General features: G+C 28.8%; 1 protein-coding gene across 1 annotated transcript in view; it reads left to right on the forward strand.

The window, feature by feature from the left end:
• Positions 1-13,193, forward strand: part of LOC105845188 (protein polyglycylase TTLL10) — a 42,275-nt gene extending 29,082 nt beyond the window's left edge. The window contains exons 8-11 of the mRNA XM_065800271.1: positions 6,347-6,487; positions 7,129-7,245; positions 12,169-12,262; positions 12,986-13,193. Coding sequence (XP_065656343.1) covers positions 6,347-6,487; positions 7,129-7,245; positions 12,169-12,262; positions 12,986-13,095 — 462 coding nt within the window. The 3' untranslated portion in view covers positions 13,096-13,193. The remainder of the gene's footprint in view (positions 1-6,346; positions 6,488-7,128; positions 7,246-12,168; positions 12,263-12,985) is intronic.
• The last annotated feature ends 8,934 nt before the right edge of the window (positions 13,194-22,127 follow it).

Consider the following 22,127-nt stretch of genomic DNA (forward strand, 5'->3'; position numbering starts at 1 on the left):
AAACTTTAGAAGAGTGTTTCTAATTTTAGAATGAGAAGTTATTTATTTGTTGCTTTGGCAAATTGTACTTGGAAGCATTTCTTTTCTGTTCAAAAAGTAAAAAATTACATTAGCTGTCAAATGTTTCTATATATAATAATACAAAGATTATTAGCTTCGTCAAATATTGAAAAATATCTTTCAAAATCTTAAAATATGAAAAAAATTATGTATTTGCTAAAACAAAAATCTAAAAAAAAAACCTTTTATAGTATGACTGTATGTTTTAATACAAAAAATGATTATTTTATTTTAACTGTTTATTTTACATATTTTAGTACAAAAAATTTTTTATTCAAACCTTATGTTTATTTTACATGTTTTATTTTACAAATATTTTTTTATTCAAACTTAAACTTTGATAAAGGTGTTAATTTTATTTGAATGTGTAAAAAAAATGTTTTATTAAACAAGCTGATGCTTCTGCATTTGGGGGTTCCTGGAATATCATGCCTATTTTAAAATTTTAATTTAATCTGGTCTTGATGCTAATTGTTCAACTCATATTACTGTTTCTCAAATCTGAGGAACTTATAATGATTTTCAAGTTAGTAAAGGGAGCAACAATACAGACTGATATTTATGTTTGAAAAAGCTGTTTAAAAAAATAAAAGCTTTGTGATACACTAAGTGTTATTTGCTGTTACAGTGTAACACTCAGAGTTATATGCTGTTATTGTTTCTAAGCTCATTATGCTCAACTCCATTTGTTTTTGTTATACTTTGCTGTTCTGATACATTTTTAATTTTAATGTGTTAATCAATGTAATTCAATGCTTTGGTTCTCATTCTCTGAGGAATGAGAACCAAAGCATAACTAACAATTTTCAAGTTAGTAAGGGGAACAATAATACAGACTGACAATTGCCATTTGAAAAAACTGTTAAATTTTATTCTCTATTATATACATTGTATAGTTGCATTTTATCAAGTTTACTTTTTTTAAATACATTTCTTTAAAAATATAAAAGTACTTTTAGGCTATGTTAAAATAAATATTAATATAAAAAATAAATTAATATATTGCACATTCAATTTTTTGTTGTTCATTCAAAGTTTGTTGTTTTTAAATTAAATTGTAAAACAGTTAAAAAAAATTTTAATTTGAAAAATTATTTCAAAATTTTATTTTAAAGCTCTTTTAAAAGAATTTTATTTTGAAAAGTCTGTCTTAGTGGTCTTTTCTGGAGATTCAGAAAAAGACATATAAGACAGACCAGAAAAAATCTATTGTACTGTTTTCTATTCATTGCTTTTCTATTCATTTTATGTTGTAGTTCTGTGGGTTATTCTAAATGTTCATTTTTTTTTAATTTTTTATTTTATTCTGATTCACTCCCAACAGAGCTGCAAGCAACTACAATTAAGTTGAGAGTTACTAGAAAAAAAAGAATAGAGTTATAGAGTGAGAAAATGGTTGCAGAAGACTTAAAAAGATGAAGGTTGTATGAGTTATGAAAACATGAAGGTGTGAGAAAATTCCAAAGGGTTGAAGTGTGGGGAAAAAGCTAGGCGAATAAAAGTCTTTGGAGCATGCAGGGACAGATACAATAAATGAATGAGACTTTGATGAATGACAAGTCAAGCGAGAATGAGTTTTGGTTGATGGAACTAAAATGATGGAGATAAAAGCTCCTTTGAGCAGCAGCCATGGTAGTATTTCTAGAAAAGAGAAAGAGATGCAACTTTACGACGATGGGAAAGAGGCTCAAACTTAGCAGATAAACCGGGTCCAACTACGTTTACAATGCGTTTTTGGACTTTGTCTAGAATAGAAAGAGCATCATTAGAAGAACCAGCCCAAATATCATAACAGTATTCCATACAGGAATGATTAAGAGATTTGTAGAGGTAGAGAATTGAGAGAAAGAAAATGATGAGCACAATAAAGAGAAACAACCTAAGCAGATGCTAATTTAGCAATCGATTGTATATATGGTTTCCATGAAGGGTCAGTAGTAAATGATAATCCAAGAAGACGTAAAGAAGAGGACTCTGTAAGAGGGTTGCTATTTATCAATATAGGAATGTCGACAGTACTGCGATAGTTATTTGCAGTAAATAACTGAGTTTTGTTGGAGTTAAAATTTACAAGTCACTGAGCCCCAATCAGTTATAGAAGTGAGATCAGATTCAAGATCGGCTGCCTGTTCTAAGCAATTGAAAAGAGAAGACTTTTTGACGAAACAAGCTTATGGAGAAGACCAAAATGCCAAACTTTGTCAAAAGCCTTAGATATGTCAAGAGCAATAGCCCTAAACTCTCTCTCTCCATCTAATGCGCGCTAGAATCTTTCAGTCACAGCAGTTAGCAAGTCAGCCGTAGAGCGAGAGGATCGAAAACCGTATTGATTGTCTGACAGCAAGTTATTTGACTTAAGATGGGATGTGAGAAATTTCTTGATCAAAGACTCAAAGGCCTTGCTAATAACCAAAAGAAGACTGATTGGACGATAATTGGAGGGGTCTGAATGTTCACCAGAGTTTTTAAAAATTGGAACAACAGATGACATTTTCCAGCAGGCAGGAAAACAAAACAAGCCTGTTTAATTGGAATGGAAAGAAGAGAATGAGCATAAGATTCCAGAGTTGAATTATAGAAATTCTTTGCAAATAGTTCAGTCTTATCATTGGGAGAGATAATAAGATCAGTCTCATGAATGAAAGATGGTATGTTGGACCATCCTTTGTTAACACTGTTGAAGATTTTCCAAAAGTCTCTAGAGCATAACTTCTGAGAAATACAAGATTTAGTGAACTGAGAATAATGGAACTTAACATTTGACAGCACCTTTTTACATCGATTTCTTGCAATAATAAATAGCTTTTTGTTCTCAAGAGAGTTGTTCTTTTGAAAAAGATTTTAAAAATGATTACGATTAGATATAGCAGCTGCACAAGAGGGTGAAAACCATGGAGTAGAATGAGGCTTGACTTGGAACCGACAAAGAAATAAAAGCATCCATTCCTGCCTGAATCCAGGAGGTTATGTAGGAGGCACACTTTTCAGCTGAGAGGGAAAAGACATCAGCCCAAGGACCATCACAATGAAAATCACAAAAAGAGTCCCAATCAGCTTTAGGGTAGTTGTAAGTAGTGTGATGATAGAGTGAGTCCAAAAATGAAGTACGAGATGAAAGATTAGAGATCATTGCATGGTCAGAGCCACCTAAGGGAAAAAAAGGAGAAGCTGAACACAAGCTAGAATCAGAGACCAGACATAAATCAAGGAGTGAAGGTAAATGATTAGGGTTGACAGTAAAACAAGTCACAAAGTTAACTATCTGACTAAGAGATTGAGAATGCAGAAGTTATAGGCTTTTGTGCCGGCAGGTTCAGTGGCATTAGAGCCAAGCTATTCAGTGTGATGAGCATTAAAGTCACCAATAACAATAATATTAGCAGAGGGGTAAAGAGAGAGAGCATGGTCAATTATATCAGTAGTTATATCTAAAAGAGTGCAGTCTTGATAAGAAGGAGAATGATAAAGAAGAAAGAGAAAGGTGATAGAGTGAAGAGGTGCTAAGTGGAAGCACATAAAGCAATGGTAAAAGGAATTGAACCTGATTTCATAACAAATAGGTGAATTGATGCGTATGTATACCCCTAAGCCAAGCATGTGACTATTGGAATCTTTGCGAATCAAAGGGTAGTACCTATCAACATTTAGATCAGAAGAAGGAATAGCAAAATTTAGATTAGTCTTACTAAGAGCTAGCAAGTCTAGTGAATTTTGCAAGAGGTAAGATTGATGACGTAAGGTTGCTTCGCAGACCACGAATATTAGTAAAAGATATATTAAAACAGTTAGCTGATGGGGATGGTTTTTTATGTTTAATATTTTGATTTAGTTTTGACATATTTAAGTTTAAAGAGAACTTGACTCATTTATAGATAGAGCACGGCCTCCCAAGCAATGAGCTATGCAATTTTCTCAATCTTGTTAATTAACCTTAAGTCATAACATAGGACTCCTTATGCGGCCTCAACAATGCGTACCAAAAGCATTAACAAGGACACCTTCCATGTGCAACATGGAACTGTTAATACTCTGATATTTTGCAGCTGTTGAAGGAATCAGCCTCTCTGAGAGCTACCACAGAGTTCGGGAAACCTTACTACCAGCCGGCCTCAGAACCATTAAACTAAGTTTAAGAGCTGTACCCTCATTAGGAGATAACAGGAAGAGTTGGATAGCCACTATCAAGGAGGCACAAACAAAACCCTATGAGAAAAGTCAAAAAGGAAACAGTGTAACACTGGTTTACATCTATGCCAGCCTAATAGATGAAGAAGGGGTTCAAGGCTGGTCAACAGAATTATTTTGCTTACCCCTAAGCAAAATAATTCTGCAGGGTGATCATGATGATCCTGAACCTGACCAGACCAGAAGTAATTAAAAGGAACTACTTTTTGCAAACAGTACCTTAAAGCATTGGGTATGATATTTTGGAAATGCACTAAAAATATTACACCCAACAAAATACTAGAGATAAGAGTGAGCGTAAGTTTAATGGTCTAGTTAGTTAATGAGCTCACACTGAATCAAAACAGATTTAAACATTTAAATAGAACATTTAAACATTTAAACAGAAAACATGCATACATAAAGTAACTTATGAGTGAGTAAACACCGCACCAGAGGTCAGACAGAACACAAACATACAGATAGAAACTTATGGGTGAGTCAACACTGCACCAGAGGTTTAGGCAGAACACAAACATACATATAAAGTAGATTACAAGTGAGCTAAAACAGTAACTAAGGCACCTCATACATAAGACACACACACACGAAAATATATATATATATATATATATATATATATATATATATATATATATATATATATATATATATATATATATATATGTAGTTCTGTAGAATATTTTTTCATTTTTTTTAAATTCTGATTCACTCCCAACAAGGCTGCAAACAACCACTATTAAGTTGAGAGTTACTAGAAAAAAAGAATAGAATTATAGAGCAAAAAAAAAGGTTGCAGAAGATATATATATATATATAATATATATAATATATATATATAATATATATATATATATATATATATATATATATATATATATATATATATATATATATATATATATATATATATATATATATATATATATATGATATATATAATTCTTAGTACATACACTTTTATTACATTGGTTTCTATAATTGAATAAATTTATTTAATTTTAATTCATTTTCTCAAGAAAAATTAAACCAATTAACTTTTTCAAAAGTGCTTACATAAAATTTTATAATCAAAATTTTTTCTAGGTTTCAATAAAAAACAAAATTTTCAATAAAAAAAGATGAAATTTTAGTTTGGTTAGGGTTAAAGCATGTGGCTAATTTTGGTCTTGGGGCTAATTTAGTCTTGACTTATGATTATTATTATAACTGATTTAGGTTATATCATGAATAAACTTACATTATTATTAATAAAGTTACATATCACAAATAAACTTAAAAACTTACAAATTTTAAAATTAAAAAAAGTACAAATATCAGGGTAAATTATCTATTTTATGGCCGGATCTATTAATGAGTCATATTTTATATATATCAGAAACAATTTTTCCCAATAAAAACTGATGTACCCTTATACCATTTTCGTATCATTAATGTCAAGTTGATAAAGTGAGTACAACCAAATAACAGATTATTTACTTAATATGCATAACACTTAATTGGTTATAACACTTTTTAAATATAAATTAAAGAATCATTTTACAGAACTTGAAGTTGTATTTAGGATAAGTAATGCTGAATATAAAATTAATTTTGACAAAAGTACAGTATCTTAATAAAATTATTAAAAACAAGCATTATATGTTAAAGTTCTGTGGATAGTTTTAGAAGTTCATTTCATTTGAAAAATATAAAGCATCTCAATTTTTTTTAAGCATGAAGTATATCTATGTAATCTATTGTCTATCTATGTAAAAATTTTATCATGTGATGTAAATTTGACAAGTTTCTACATAATAACTAAATAAACAAAATATATAACTTAATAAATAAATCAACAAAATATATAACTTTTTTTACAAAAACTGGCTTTTATTTGACTGCGTAAATTAGCTTACACTGGCATGGAGGCAGGCATGTTGGTTAATAATTTTTTTTTCTTTAAATCCTTTTTTTTTTTTCCTACAATTTTTGTTTCTTCCCATTTTATCTTAAAACCAAAGTGGACTATTTGTTTGTCTATATCATAGTTGTACTGTTTTAAAAATATATATTTAATATATATATATTTTTTGTTTATACAATTCTTTTTTTTTTTCAGTATGTTCAAAAAAAGAATCTTTTGTATAAAGAAATGAAGGAGCAGACTGTTCTAAGCTTTGATCAGCTCAATAAATATATCAATGAAAATGTAAAAGAAAGCAAACAATTGCCAAATGACTGGGTACTAAGTGGTTTTCAAGTAAGACAAAAGTATAGGTAACATTTGAAATGTTTATTTATAAAAAGTTATGGTGATGTATATTAATATTACTTTTTTATTTTTATGTTTTTTCCAGTTTATATTTTTATTTATCATAATGGTGTGTTGTATTATTATTGTTTTGCCGTATAAACCTCAGGCTGAAGAACCTTAGCCTGAGGAGATGAATACAGTTCACTATAGTCGAGGAGGCTGTTCTTTTTTTTAGTTGTTTTTACAACCCTCTCCCAATCCTTTAACTCTAAAATACGAGTCTTGAAAAACACGGTTGTTGCGAAGAAAAACTAATTGATTATACATGGCAGTGCATATTATTAAATATAGTGGTGTGTATTATTTAAAATGCTTGTGTCTATTGTTAAATAAGGCGTTGTGTATTGTTAAATATTGTGGTGTGTATTGTTAACCATGGTGGTGTGTGTTACTAAACATTGTGTTGCGTATTGCTAAAGATAGTGGTGTGTGTTACTAAACATTGTAATGTGTATTGTTAAACATGGTGGTGTGTATTTTTGGACCTGATGTATGATTTTTAAAAATTAAACATAATTATTTATTACATGAAATTAGATAGGGCTTAAGATGGTACATACCTCATTTAAATAGTTTAATGTTTTTAGGATTCAATGAAAGTTATAATGGTTGACTGTTTAAAAGCTTCACTCGATAAATTAGATAAAAAGAAAGGTTGTTTTGATTTATTGGGCTTTGATTTTATTATTGATGAAAACATGAAGGTATGTGGAAAAACTTCTTTAAATCGATATATATATGTGTGTGTGTGTGTGTGTGTGTGTGTTATTTAAGTTATTTTTGGTTTAAAAATAGCCAATTTATTATTTTTATTTTAGAGTCTTTTATTTGAACCCTTTCGTGACGAGTGACCCGTACAGCGGTTCATAAAATTTGCTTCTAAATGACGAGTGACCCGCATGGCGGTACATAAACAATTTTAAATATTTCAAAACATCTATAGCTATTGGGGAAAACTTTAAACTTATCCTTGAAATGTGAATAATATCTTAAGTTAATGCTTCAAACCGTTTGTTAATTGCTCAAAAATCAATTTAAAAAAATGACAAAAGTAGATAAAAATAAACAGTCATAAATGAGATCCTTGATATTTTTTTCAATGATATTGGTGGAGATTTTTTTTGTTTGATCACCACTATAAATGCCTCATTTATTTAATATCAAAACAATATGTTTATGTATTTCTTCTTTATTTGTTTAAGGTTACATAAAGAAATCATATATTTTTCTTAATTTCAACATAATATATTTAGATCACGTTACTAATATAAAAAAAATTTTTAAGTTTTTAATTTTCTAAAAGCCAATTCTTTGACAAAAAAAACAAGGTCTTTTTTGTAAAATTCTGACAAGTAGTTTTTTATTCATGATATTCATATGAACTCCAAACGTCCGCAAAACTTTGTATCCGCCATGATGGGTGGCAAAAAAATGTAAACAAATATTTGATACAAAAAGCCAATCTGTTGTAATTTATTTAAATTCTTCTTTGCTTACAATTATGCGATCGCAGTATTACTAGAGTCTTAATTTGGAAGCAAAAAAGAGATACGAAGAAAAATTATCAGTTCTAGAGATTATTTTTGACCCGTATTCTTTATCAGAAAAAGACTGTGAACTAACTAATAACGTAGACGAATGGCCTAATTTAACTTTTGCTGATATATACAGCTATCTAATCAACTTTCCTAGTCAGTTTACAAGTTCTAGTTTAAAATCTTACAAAGGTCTTGAGTCTTACAACTATGTAACTAGTGGTCTTGTTCACAACGTTCTTGTAAAGTTCATTCATGGTGTAAAGTCTATTTATATTGTTACCAGTCGTGTAAGACATGGTCAGAGCATTTTTTCTAAAACTCCAACAAGGGTATGGGTTAGCATTCAAGGAGATGGTGAAGTTATAAATGCACATTGCACATGTATGGCAGGTTTAGGCGAAGTCTGTTCTCATATTGGAGTAACATTTTATTTAATGTTAACATCTGATTATCGGAAAAGAAATAACGATGATGCTTGTACATCTCAATTATGTGCTTGGTTGCCGCCAAACCTTAAGGAAGTTACTTATTTGCCACTTTCACAAATTAATTTTACCGATCCTAAAAAAAAATTTGAAGCAAAAGTAAAGAACAAAACACGAGCAAAACCTTATATCGAAAAAGCCTCATCCGTTCCATTTCCAAGTAAATCAGAAATTGCTAACTTTTACAGTAAAATATCATATAATGCAAGAAATAGTGTAATTCTTCGTATAATTCCTGAATATAGTTATAAATATATACCTTTAGTTGTAAAACTTAATACAATCATTTTTAACTTTTACAAAAGAGAATATGAACAATTAAAGTATCATGAACTCGTGCAACTTTCAAATAAAACTTTTTTAGATATAAAAATAACTGAAGATGAAATTAAATTGATTTCAGATCATACAAAAAATCAATCCCAATCAAGTTTATGGTTTAGAGCACGTGCTGGGGTTATAACAGCTAGTAAATTTAAAGCTTGTTGTCATTCAAATATAGCCATGCCTTCTAAAAATTTAATAATGCAAATATGTTATCCACCCCAAAATAAATTTATTACCAAAGCAACAAAGTATGGTTGTGATAATGAAATTGTAGCTAAAAATTATTTAAAATCGCATCTATTAACAACTCGCAAAAATGTTGAAATTTTTGATTGTGGATTGCTTATAACACCCAGATGGCCATACCTCGGAGCAACTCCTGATGGTATTATGAAATGTACATGCTGTTCTCATGAATACATAGTTGAGATAAAATGTCCATTTAAATGCACAAAAAGAAATGCCTTTGAACTGGCAAATAATGATAAAGAGTTTTGCATGGAAATAAAGGATGGAAAACACTATTTAAAAAGAAATCATCAATACTACTATCAAGTTCAGCTACAAATGTTAATTTCAATTATTCCGATTTGTTATTTTATTGTGTATAATGGTGAAGCTAGTCTAATTGAAAAAATTTATGTTGATAAAGAATTCCTCACTGAAAACTTAAACAAAGCAAGAGATTTTTTTATCTTAGCGATATTGCCTGAACTCCTTGCTAAATGGTATTCTAGAAATCATAATACTTTTGTAAATATTGGGGAATTAAAACAAAGTAACAATTTTGAAACAATATGTACTTGCGGTGAAATCAAAGAGAGTATTATAATTAAATGTTTCGATTTAACTTGCGTTATAAAAACCTATCATCTTAATTGTCTTGGACTCACAAGCAAACCCATTGGAAAATGGTTTTGCCCATATTGTTGCCACAAGAAAACCAGAATTAAAAAAAAAAAGGTTTAAATGAATAAATAAACATAACACTACATTTATGTATTTTTTTATATATTAAAATAAAAGTCAATCAATAGGGACTACTCCACAACAAAGGTTACATAAAGCAGAACAAACAGTTAAAATATCATTTAGTTTACATATTCCATCATCTGTTCGACTGATTAGTTTATTAGGAAGTATTCCTTGCAAAGTTGTGTATTTATTTCTTAAGAGCCCAATTAAACGTTCAACGTGTATTTGTACACGGGCAATCTCTCGAGTCCAATCAACTTCTATTTGAGATAACTGAGACTTTCCTCGTGTAAAAGCAGGAAGTTTTAATTCTGCACAATATAAACCAACGGAATCTGCAATTGTAAAACCTCTGTCTGCTAACACCTGATCTCCAATAAGTAAATTATTTAATATTCCAGAATTTTCTGTAATATAAACGTCAGATACTCTTCCACCCCAAGCTTCTGAAACAAATGATATTGAGCCTTGTGGAGTAATGCCAATTAAAACTTTAACAGTATTATGGTGCTTATATTTAGAAAAAGTTTGAGCTCTAGCTGTCAGATCTTTTGGTTTTTCAATAAAAATCTCAAAACAGTCAATAATAACAATACATTTAGGAAAAAATTCTCGAAAACAAGTTGACATTGTTCTCCTTAATATATCTCTCTCTGGCCATTTTATTAAAAAGGATAGTCTGCGTGCCATTACAAGAAGCCATTTTTCAAAGATTCGTGATACGGTTGGTTGACTTATCCCAAATCTATACGCTATATCTTGTTCCAGCAAATTAAGACGCAGTTTCATTAAAACAATACAAAATTCTTGCAACTTTGTCATAGTTGAAGCATTATTAGCTGGCACGTAGTTTTCAATTAAGTTAAAAACATGTTTAAAAACATGTATATTAGGAAGACCTGTATAAAATTGAACTTTCTTTTTGTCTTTTATTAGTTTAAAAGTAGCCTCATCAATTTGATTTTTCAATTTTTTGTTTTTCTTGACGAGTGCAGTATTTACATTTTTTAATTTTTGTATAATATAATTAGATTTCATATTTTCCTTTTGAAGAAGTTCAATTTCTGCTTTACTGTCTTCTTTTAGTTTTTTAATTGAATTTTTAAACTTCTCGTTTTCTTCTCTTAACTCTCTTATAATTTTGATAGTTTCGGATTCTTCAACAATTTCTTCTTGAAAACAACTGTTAATACTATTTTCTTCAATAAGCACTTTTTCAGCATTCCTCTTCTTTAAACGATTTGATCTTTCTGAATATATTTTCCTTGATGAATGACATGACATGTCATTAAATTCAATAGGTATACCTTTATTGTTTCTGTTAACATTTTTAATGGAAGGAACAAAGTCAACATGATTTTTATCATCATTTTTTCTTCCTAAAAAATAAACATATATATGTTTATTATAAAAAATAAATAAATATATATATTGTTGTATATAAATATATATACCTATATATGCATGTATTTATATGTAAATTTATAAGTGCTCATGTGTTAATGTATTTAACATTTAATAAATTCATACAAAAAGACTTGACTTACCAGTAATAAAATGTTCATCGCAAATGTAAGCAAACTCCAAATTCGGCAAAATCTTTCTCTTTAAGAAAGCAATCCATAACCTCCTTCGCTCTACTTCTTTCGGAAACCTATGAAAAGAAATTGTGCTACCTTTAATTTTTCTGTTTCCACAGTATGGTGCGCAACAGCTTTTTACCATTTTTACTTTTGTTTACATATTTTTGCCACCCATCATGGCGGATATAAAATTTTGCGGACGTTCGGCGCTCATATGAATATCATGAATACTTTTTTAATTGATCACGACCTTAGTTCGTTATTTTACGCGCAGTCATATAGCGTTTTTAACTCAGTCGCGAAAGGGTTAAAAATAGTTGATCTCTTACTGTCAAAAAAAAAAGACTATTGTTATCAATTATTTCCTTCTAAAATACTTTGCTATTAAGGCTTGCAGCGTTAGAACCATTATTTGATGAGTCTCATTTAATTATTTGATAAGTCTCATTTATTTATTTGATGAGTCTTATTCAATGTTTTAGTTTATAAAAATAAAAACTATATATGTATCAACTGCAGTAATGCGTTTTAGTATTTTGGCTAAAAGTTTTTCACTTTTATTTGCTAAAAACTTTGTAATGAATAAACAAATGTGTAGTTTTGTCTTTATTTATTATTTGTTTTTTTTATTTATTGACTTAAGCATTTATTCTGACATGAGCATATGTTTTGATGCCAGAATATAGCATTGATATTTAAAAAAGGCAACCTTTTTCTAGGTGTGGTTAATTGAAATCAATACAAATCCTGCACTGCATACAAATTGTTCTGTTTTAAACAATCTCTTGCCACCAATGATAGACGAAGTGCTGAGTAAGTCTTCATGCACTCTATGCTTTATTATATAGTATAAAAAATGTTTCTAGCAAAATAACCCAATAATAATCAAAAACATAACTCTGTTAACTTTTTTGTTTAATATAAAGTTAACTTTATTCTTTAATATTTAGTCTATTTTATGATTTCTCGATCAAACAGTTTGACGGAAAGTCAAAAATCTTTATTTGACTTTTTTCAAAATTTATGTTATAAGACAGACCAGAAACAATCGATTGTACTGTTTTCTATTCATTGCTAAACCAAAATTCATTTTTATTTCTAAACTATGTTTTCTGTTATAGTTCTGTGGATTATTCTAAAAGTTCTGTGAATACCAAACGTTTGATCATGTTTATTTCTTACTGAATCGATTTTTATTTGCTCTGTTAAGTTGGCTTTCATTACCTTAAATAGCCAGCGTTTGTTTAAAAAATATGTAAAATTTAAAACAATGATATGACTTAAGGTTTTCATTGACGTCAGTGATTTTGCTAAAGATCAGAATGACAAGTCTTACCTCTTTAAATTTTCCAACAAGGCTTATCTATTATACTAAATCTTTTGTTTTAGTCCTTTCTGATTAATAATATTAAAAATAATGAAATATATATAAAGTTGGTTATAACTATTTATACATTTTACATTTATAAATATTGCAGTTACGGTCCTTACGTTATTTTTTAAGTGGTAAATATAATTTGGTTTATTTCTTTTTAGGTATTGTAATAGAATTGTTTAACACCAACTTGGTCGGTGAGCTAAAGAGTTTGTTAAACTTTCAACCAATTTTTAATTCTTCTACTAGATATCAGTTCCAAACTAAATAAAGTGCGAACATTTTAATGCTTAATTGGGTGGTTTATATTTCAAACGTTGCAGACGGTAGTTGTATTTGAGGCTTATTAATTTATTTCTAAATTAGTAATTCAGTTGTTTTTTCTTTATTTTTGAAATTAATTTAGTTTTAATTTGGCCTTAATTGAAAAGTTTTTAAAATACTAAAATTTATTCATTTGTTTTCAAGCGTATATTAGAAAATTTTCTTAGCCATAATAGAAAAAAGTTATAAAAAACTTGATAAAATTCTTAATTGTAAAAACATGTTAATAAATCATTTTTTTATTTAGTTTCAAATAAAAAAAGTGCATATTTAAACATAAGAGCGTTTAAGAAAGTTTGCTGATCTTGCACACAAATAATAATACAAAATATTACCACTTTTAAAATTCAAGATATCAGTGTTTTCTAAGTATTGAATATTTTTATTTGTGGTTTTAAATTAAATCTTTTTGGTTTAAATTATATAAATTATTATTGAAGTCTGCTTCAAAAATTATTTAATTTAGTGAAGTCTGTTTGAAGGATTATGATTTATTGAAATCTGCTGTAATAGTTACCTACTTTATTGAACCAATTCTGCTTCAAAAATGATCTATTTTACTAAACTAAATCTGCTTCCAAAATTATCTACTTTTGAAATAGAAGCCTTTTTTTCTCTTTAATAGCTTTTGTTAGGCAATTAATAACTTTAATTTCAATTAAATAAAAAAATAAAAAAAATTATTTCCAAAGACGAACTCAAAATTATTATCTAAATTGCTCTTTTTTAAAGGTTTTAGTTTAAGTTATTTTTACTTCGTATTTTTTTTAAACCGTTCCATTCTTGACTAGAAATATAAGCCATTGTCATTTGAAACATTGCACAGTGAATCGTTTCATACAATCTAGCTGGACAAAAATATTTTGTTCGCGAGTTCCATTGTTCTAGTCATGAAAGGTTGAAATAAATAATATTTTGTTGTTTTTTTGAATAATTACCTTGGTTTTAATAACTTGGAAGTTTTTTTGCGGAGGATAGGGGGAAAACCCCTCGCCTACAATCCCCCTCATCCCCCCTCTTTGCAACAACTGTTATAATAAAAAAAAATGAAGTAAAAAAGAAAAAATATACTTATGAAACAAGGATACATAATATTATACAATAAATTTTATATTTTATATAAAATTTATATAAATTTATAAAAAATTTTATATAAAGTTATCAGAAAACTCGTCGTTTGTATCCACCAAACACTCATCACTTAAATCTTCAGATGACTCATTATTTGATTCATCGGACAAGTTACAATTTCTTATTGGAGCCAGAGCAATCAGTTTCAAAACCTCTACTGGCAATTTTTTGCTTCTTTTTTCATGCAGTTCTCTATGTGAATTGATAACAGGGTCAGAGGTTATTAAGGCATATTCAGCAAATCCATAATTGTAAAAATACGTGACTTTTTCCTAGCATGATGTTCTCGAAATCTCCTACAATCTTTATTTCGTGCTTCTTGAGATTCTTCTGAGAGCTGGCCAATCGGAAGAATACACGACTTTTTAACTTCCGTGTTATGCATTAAAATTTTATGCACTGTAACAGGCATGAAATACCACGAATATAAATGTTTTTCAAATTTGACCCAATCAATGTCATGGCCAGAAGATAGCGTTCTTAATAAAACACTAAATTCTTTAATTAATTCGACGTCTAATCCTGTAATCTCTCCAATCTTTTCTGGATTTAAAAAAAAAACCTGCGAGCTGTGCTGTCATCATTTGTATTGTCATAATGAGGTTTCGGTCTATCCACAATAGGTCCCAATTGTTTTCTAAACTTTTGCCTAATCTCTTCCGAACGTTCTCTGATACGAAATTTATCCTCATTGCCTCTAACTTGCCACTTTTTAATGTCTAAACGGTAGCTAATGTGTAGCAAGCATTCAAAAGTACGTATCCAAGCATGCAAGGTAGACAGACCAAAATTGTAATTTTCTTTTTTATCAACCATGCCTTTTAATTCACCATTCATCATTTTTGGAGTAGCACCACAAATATAACATTTTTGTGTAGAGCGCGTATCGGTTTAAGCATTGCATACTTTTCCGTCTGTCATTGTAAGTAACAGATTGTGTTTCACAAAAAAATTAAATTCACCAACAGTACACAGTATTGGAAGAAGTTCAGATGTTTCTTTTAAAACTTTGTCAGTTTCTATTACAGTAAATTCCTGTGTTTCTTTTGAAAATATTAATTTAATTGGCCGGCAATAGTGTTGACGATGGCCGAGGGTTTTGCCAAATAATAGTAATAGAGTCATCACTCAATCTTAACGGGACAAACGCAAAAACAAACAGAAACTCATCATTAGCATCGGAGTTCTCAAATCTTTGTTTATAGGTACTGTGGCCAGAATTTCCGTCACATCCCCATTTTCTTATTAATGTAAGCGATAAATTAGAGGATGCATTTTTGGGAAATTGATTTAGTATTTCAATTAAACGTTCATTTGTTTTATTCAATATGGCTTGAAGTTTAATTTCAGCTCGTGTTTCTGAGATATAAATAAATTCTTCTGGAGAGTAACACAACCTTTTGGATTTACATAAATTATAGTAAGACGGAAACACTTCATGCCCTGCTTTCATCGACCACTTTCTTGTTTGTTTATAAGAGTGACTACTACACTTGGAATCTACATAATAAAAAAGAGCCTCATTGCTACTCAACTGCCTGCTACTACAAATAAAATCAGTAGATTTTATTCGCTCTAAGGTTTTTGTATTTTTTCTAATAGAAGTAGCTACGTTTTTTTGACCCGACAAACGATGTGCTACTTCAGCAGCTTTTATTAATTCGTTGGCACTCCGCGATTGCAATAAAGTCTTCAACTCTACGTCTTTTGGTTTGTAAAGGTAAGTCTTCAAAGTTTTTCTTTATCCGATCTTGAGGCCGACTTCCTTAAGATGTTGTGGAAGCACGGGACCGATGAAAACTTATTTTAAATTCTAAATTGTTGCCCTCTAACCAACTTTTATTTTTATTTAAAGAATGATCCATATTTCTATTGGCTGCATTCCACTTTTGCGCATATTTAGCGGATATGCTTGCCATTTTTAACTGTATTTTTTTTTTTGAAATCACTAGTAACATGTTCTTTAGTATGGTCTTCTTTAGTATAGTCTTTCAAAATAAAGTCACACAAAAGAGAATTTCGTTCTTCCTTTGTATGTTTTTGCCATTTTTCAAATAACTTCAATTTTGTAATAGAATATACTCGGTCTGAAAAAAATTAAAAAAGAAACGGGCAGACGCGGGCAGCCAAATTTTTATATTTAGACGCCTTATTGTTGTGGTTATAATATATAAAAAAATCAGCCTGGATATATTTGGATAAAATTAGTTACACGCTTTGAAAATTAAAAAACGAAGAAGAAATTGCAATTTTAACATAGTCTTTTTAAATCTACAGAACATCATTTATGCCAATTATTTTAAATAAGTTTTCGATAAAATACAAAGTACATACCCTCTAATGTAAAATTCATCACAGCAGAGTTAATTATTATTCACAATAAATTAGTTATACGTTATTGTTACACAGCAAAATTGCAGCTATTTTTTTACAAAATTATGTTTATCTTTAAGTGACATTTGAGCGCTAATGATTTAACACTTAAAAACGCGTGCACTAATTAAAATTTTGAAATTTCCTCTAGGGAGTATTTAGTAATATCATGGGAATATCTACTAATTGATTCCTTGAATTGACTTTTGTCCAGCTAGATTGTATGAGTCGATTCACTAAGCATTAATAGAAACCGTTAGTATGAGATATAAATCGTTAAAAACGAATAAAAATTTTTCTTTTTTTTAATCTTTTACTGAAAACTGTAAAACGTTCGAAAATCAATGGGGCTTATAACTTTATATTCCCGTACCTTTAGAGTGCTAATATATGTTTTGATAAATTTTTAAATCTATTTACTAATTATTTTTTCAAAATCTGTGTAGAATGAAAAAAAAAATGGTCCGCCGTAACTGATACTAAGCATGCATAAAACTCGAATTAAAAACTCAAAAAAATGAAATTTTGTTTTGTAGTTATTTAGTTATTCCAAAAAGACCTAATGTCACAAAACATCGTGGTTAAGCATTTAACAACAAAGTTTGAATTATCAAACAAAGACTGGAACAAAAGGTTTTTATAAGGATCTTTTTATTTTATATTTTAAAAAGAAGGTTTTTAGAAGGTTTAAAATCAATTTAAATTTTTAGAACATATATAAAAGTGTTAAAACTTATTAAATTGGTTTTTAAGAAGCTTAGTAAAGAAAAAATAACGGTTTTACACAGTGATGGTGATTCACGTGTTTTGTTAAAAAATCTTTATGAGCAATTGTCTAATTTTAGTGTAATGATGCTAGATTCACTCAAAAAGCGATATGATGATTGACGCAATAAGGACCTAATATCGCTAATAGTATAATTGCAACAATCCAACTCAAATATCTTACAAAATAATAATGACATCAAATTTTGTTAGTATTTAAGTATTTATATACTCTATTGTAGAATATTCTTTCAACAATAGTCTACAATAGAATTTCTCTACAGCTAACATGTCGATAAAAAGATCTCTTTATTTAAGTTATTTCGTTAGTTAACTTTAAACAAAGGAATCCAAAAAGCATATCAAAATATATTGTAAAAAAAAACAGCCTTTTATTTGGTTTCGGTTTCACTTTCTTCTCAACCTATTATTCAGAAAATTGCTGACAAAATTAAAGTAGTTTATGACTATGAATTAGGTCTTTAGAAAAGTGGATGCAAGTAACTCTTAGAGATGAAAACAACTTTGAATACCGTAAACCGGGTTTTCTTTAAAGGTTTTGGAGATATTTTTACTTGCTTCACTATTGACAATATTTAAAATTTAACAAAACGAATATAGGGGCTAAGATTGACTCTTCCATAATTGAAATTCAAAAGAATATTTAAATAAAAAGGTTTTGCATAATATTAATTTAATTAGTCATTCAAAGTTACCCCACAAATAGGGTAGCTTTGAATGCGTTTTTTGTAAAAGCAAAATCTATTCAAAAACTCATTGTTTTGTTTTAAAATTTAATAAAAACTAGTTTTATATGAATTTATTATTGCTTAAATAATGTAATATTATTTCAGACCAAACACTTATTTGGTTTTTTGTTTTGTTTTAATGGGTATGCTTTAAGAGGATTAGCATAAAAAGTCTCATATACATCAGTTTCACTTACAGACAATGCAATATTTTTTAGAAAATCCATAAAATGCAACATCAAGAGGTTGCAATAAATCGGTAGAGTTACCAGTTATAGAACAAGATACTGTTTTCTTCACAATCAAATACTATTTTCTTCAGTTAATTTAAGTACCTTTCACTGAAAACATTGCTTAGAATATAAATGATAAGAACTTTAGTTCCTGCAATTTGATAAAAAACAATAACAAACCAGTCAAAAAAGCGAATAGAATCAAACCGCTCGGACTTTGATTGTACATTAGGTTGAATTTCAGTTCTTGTTGCTCATAAATGGTCAGCTTTATAAACATAAACAGAGGCTCTGACCAGATTTGATTTGACCAAAGTATGTTATGCTAAATATGGTTGACGTAACATAACATATGTTATGTTAAAAAAAAATTAATAGATGTTTACGAGGTACAAATTTTCACTTCGTATAATAAGGTTTAAAATCTTAATCCGAAAACACATAGTTTTTACAAACATGCAAAATTTAACATTCATACAACATATGTTGTATGAATGTTAAATTTTGCATATTTTTATCTCATTAACATCTATTAATTTTTTTTTGGTAAACCACTACTGTTACCATAAAATTTAAACTGATACTTAAAATTTATTTGTGGTCTGCAAAAAAAGGATGTACACACAGACACACACAAACAAAAAATGTGTGTGCATGTGCATGTCTTTATAGACATGATATATTAATTTTGACTCATAATAATGTTATTTATAATGCATGTATGATAAAGGAAATCTTTAAATTGTTTCACTTTTCTGACAATTTATGTAGTGGAGTTTCTTTAAACGTTATTCAAAGTATGCAAAAAAATGTGTACCACAAAGTCTGCTATGCTATTCCAATGGAACATAACTATACTAGGCTAACAAACTTCTTTAGATTTTAAATGCCTGATAAATTTATAAACAAAAACTAACTTAAACAACAAGCTGCATGTTGAGGCAGTGTACTAAGTATTTTGACTAATTTTTTTGAGAAAAATATCCGAAATATTTTATTCATTTTGTAAGGAACAATAAAAACCAATGAATAAAGTAAAATTTCAAATATATAAAATATAGACTACTTTTAATACTTTGATGTTTAAGGTTTGAAAAGTTTCATATAAATTATTGTCAAAATTACCACTTGAAAAAAAAAGATTTCTATTCAAGGTTACCCCGCTATTCAAAGTATTTATAAAGTAACGTTTAAAAATAAATATTAATAAAGCTAAAAAATTTATATTTGAAAAGTATAGCTTTCCCAATGCTGCAATGTGAATCTTAATGGGAGTGTTGGTGTTTGGAGCTGCTTTAATTTTAACAAAAAAAGGTTTGTAACATTAATATAAAATCAATAAAAACGTCTATATAAAGTCGGTATAGAGCTGCATTGTTCTAACAATAGACAAACCGATTGATTTAATGGAATAATGGCGTCTGCCCACGCAGCACAAATGTTTGGTAATTCGTGTGGCTCTCTAGGTTTTTTCTTCGCAATCTTTTTAACAATTTGGAAATGTATTTGGAAGTTCTGACTTATTTATAATTGTAGTTATTGATTATGTTAAGTGATGTACACAGAGACGGCTCATTAGCATTTCTTAGTGTTTGCGAATAAAAATTCCCGCCCTTAATAATGATCAAATTTTATCAGAACGACGTCTTTATTTGATTAAATAAATAATCAACAACAAAGCAAATAAAATGGTTATATTTAAAACAACAAAACTAATAAAGTGGTTATGTTCGACAAAATAAATAATCAGTAAGATCGTGACGTGATATTTATTTCGAATCCTATGGACATTTTTGTTTGCAAGATTTGTTTGGAATAACTTCAGTGATATGATTAATGCTAGCCGTAAACGACATAACAGAATAATAAAGTTAAAAAAAAAGTTCTAAGTTCATCTATTTTCCTTACGATATCTTCTCTCTCTCTCTCTCTCTCTCTCTCTCTCTCTCTCTCTCTCTCTCTCTCTCTCTCTCTCTCTCTCTCTCTCTCTATATATATATATATATATATATATATATATATATATATATATATATATATATATATATATATATATATATATATACATTTATATATATATATATATATATATATATATATATATCCTCGCAGTCGAAAAACCACGTGGTTTACGCGAATTTTCAATAGCGCGAATAGTTACCATCTTGGATGGGGGAAAACAAATGACTTGTTAAGTTAATAAAGCAGGAATATTCGTACGTAAAAGTGAATTAAAGAGTTTAAAAAAAAAAAAATCGGTTTATAAATACGGTATATGAACAAACTTGCTATCCTTGGAATCAACGAAGTCCATGTTTAAACAATTGTTCATGGAAACTGTTAAAACCATTGGAATCAACCAAGTCCATAAATAAAAACTTTGATCGTACAAGTTTTTTGCAAATACTTGGAAAAATTAACTGAACGGGGTAATCCTACAACTCCTCAGTCTAAAATAATTATATTTTTTTGCTTATTGCGCTCTCGTCGGTAGAACGTTTTAAACAAAAAGTAACATTTATTGGCTTCAATACATAAGAGGCTACTATAGTAGCTATCCAAATAGCGTGTTTTTGATTTATTGAGAAAAATAGATCGAGATTTTGAGTTTTCAGTTTTAAAAGAATAAGAGAGATTGTTACGTGCTCTGGTGCACTGATGTTTAATTGATTCGCTGCTGAATTGTATTGCCCTGGTATTTTCTACAACGGTATTGTTGCATAAAAAGGTTCTTGGGAAGTAAGAATGTTTGTTACATATTTGAAAGAAAAAGTTCTTGAAAGATATTGAAAGTTTATTAAAAATATAATCTCATACAAATAAACAATTTAATTGAGCAATATCGTCGTTCAGCTTAAAAGTTTTTGATAATTTATATAGCGGAGAGGAATCGTCAAATAAGTAGTTTTGAAAGTGAATAGTTTTAAGGGCTTTGGTTTGAAGAAAAACTAGTTGGTTTAAGGATTGTTTTTTTTTTTACTGACACGCGTACCTTAGTTGCGATTGAAATATGGCTTAATAAATGGTCATAAGTGTTTCGAAATTTACAAAATGTCTGATCTTGGGCATCATTCCATTGACTTAGCTTGAGCTTAACTTGGTCTGTAAGTAATTAAGTGAGGCTTAATAGAAAGGTTCTCATTAAGCAAAACTCCTAAGTACTTCATAGTTTTTAAGGAAGTTAATATTTTTCCATTTATGTTAAAAGTGCATTGCTTTTTGTTTTTTTTGTTTTTTGTTTTAAAGACAAGTGTTTTAGTTTTTGTAGCGTTTAGTCAAATTTTATTTTCACTAGGCCAATTACTAACAGAAAATATAGCTTCATTAGTTTTTAACTGCATTTTTTCAAGCGAATTTTCAACTATTAACAGGTTAGTGTCATCGGCAAAATATATGTATATGTTCATAGGGGAGAACTGCCTTGATTAAAACAGCGCCTTAATTGAAACACTTGCATTTATTTTGGAAAAAAAATGAATTATTGCTATACTTTGCATTTTTCTAGTAAAACGTCTTATTTTCTACGTTTCGACAGAAGTTATCTCTCAAAAAGCGCATTCTTGATTAGATCTATAAAGTTTCCCTTACTTAATCAGTGATTTTCTCTTACTTAATCAGTGATAAAACCAAAGGGGAATTCAAGCGCAATTTAAAAATATTAAATAACAACCATAAACTTCAAAAATAATACATTATTTATTGCTTTCATACAACTATTTGTTTGTAGA

The sequence above is a fragment of the Hydra vulgaris genome, chromosome 06 (genome assembly GCF_038396675.1).
Source record: "Hydra vulgaris chromosome 06, alternate assembly HydraT2T_AEP".
Taxonomy (NCBI): domain Eukaryota; kingdom Metazoa; phylum Cnidaria; class Hydrozoa; order Anthoathecata; family Hydridae; genus Hydra; species Hydra vulgaris.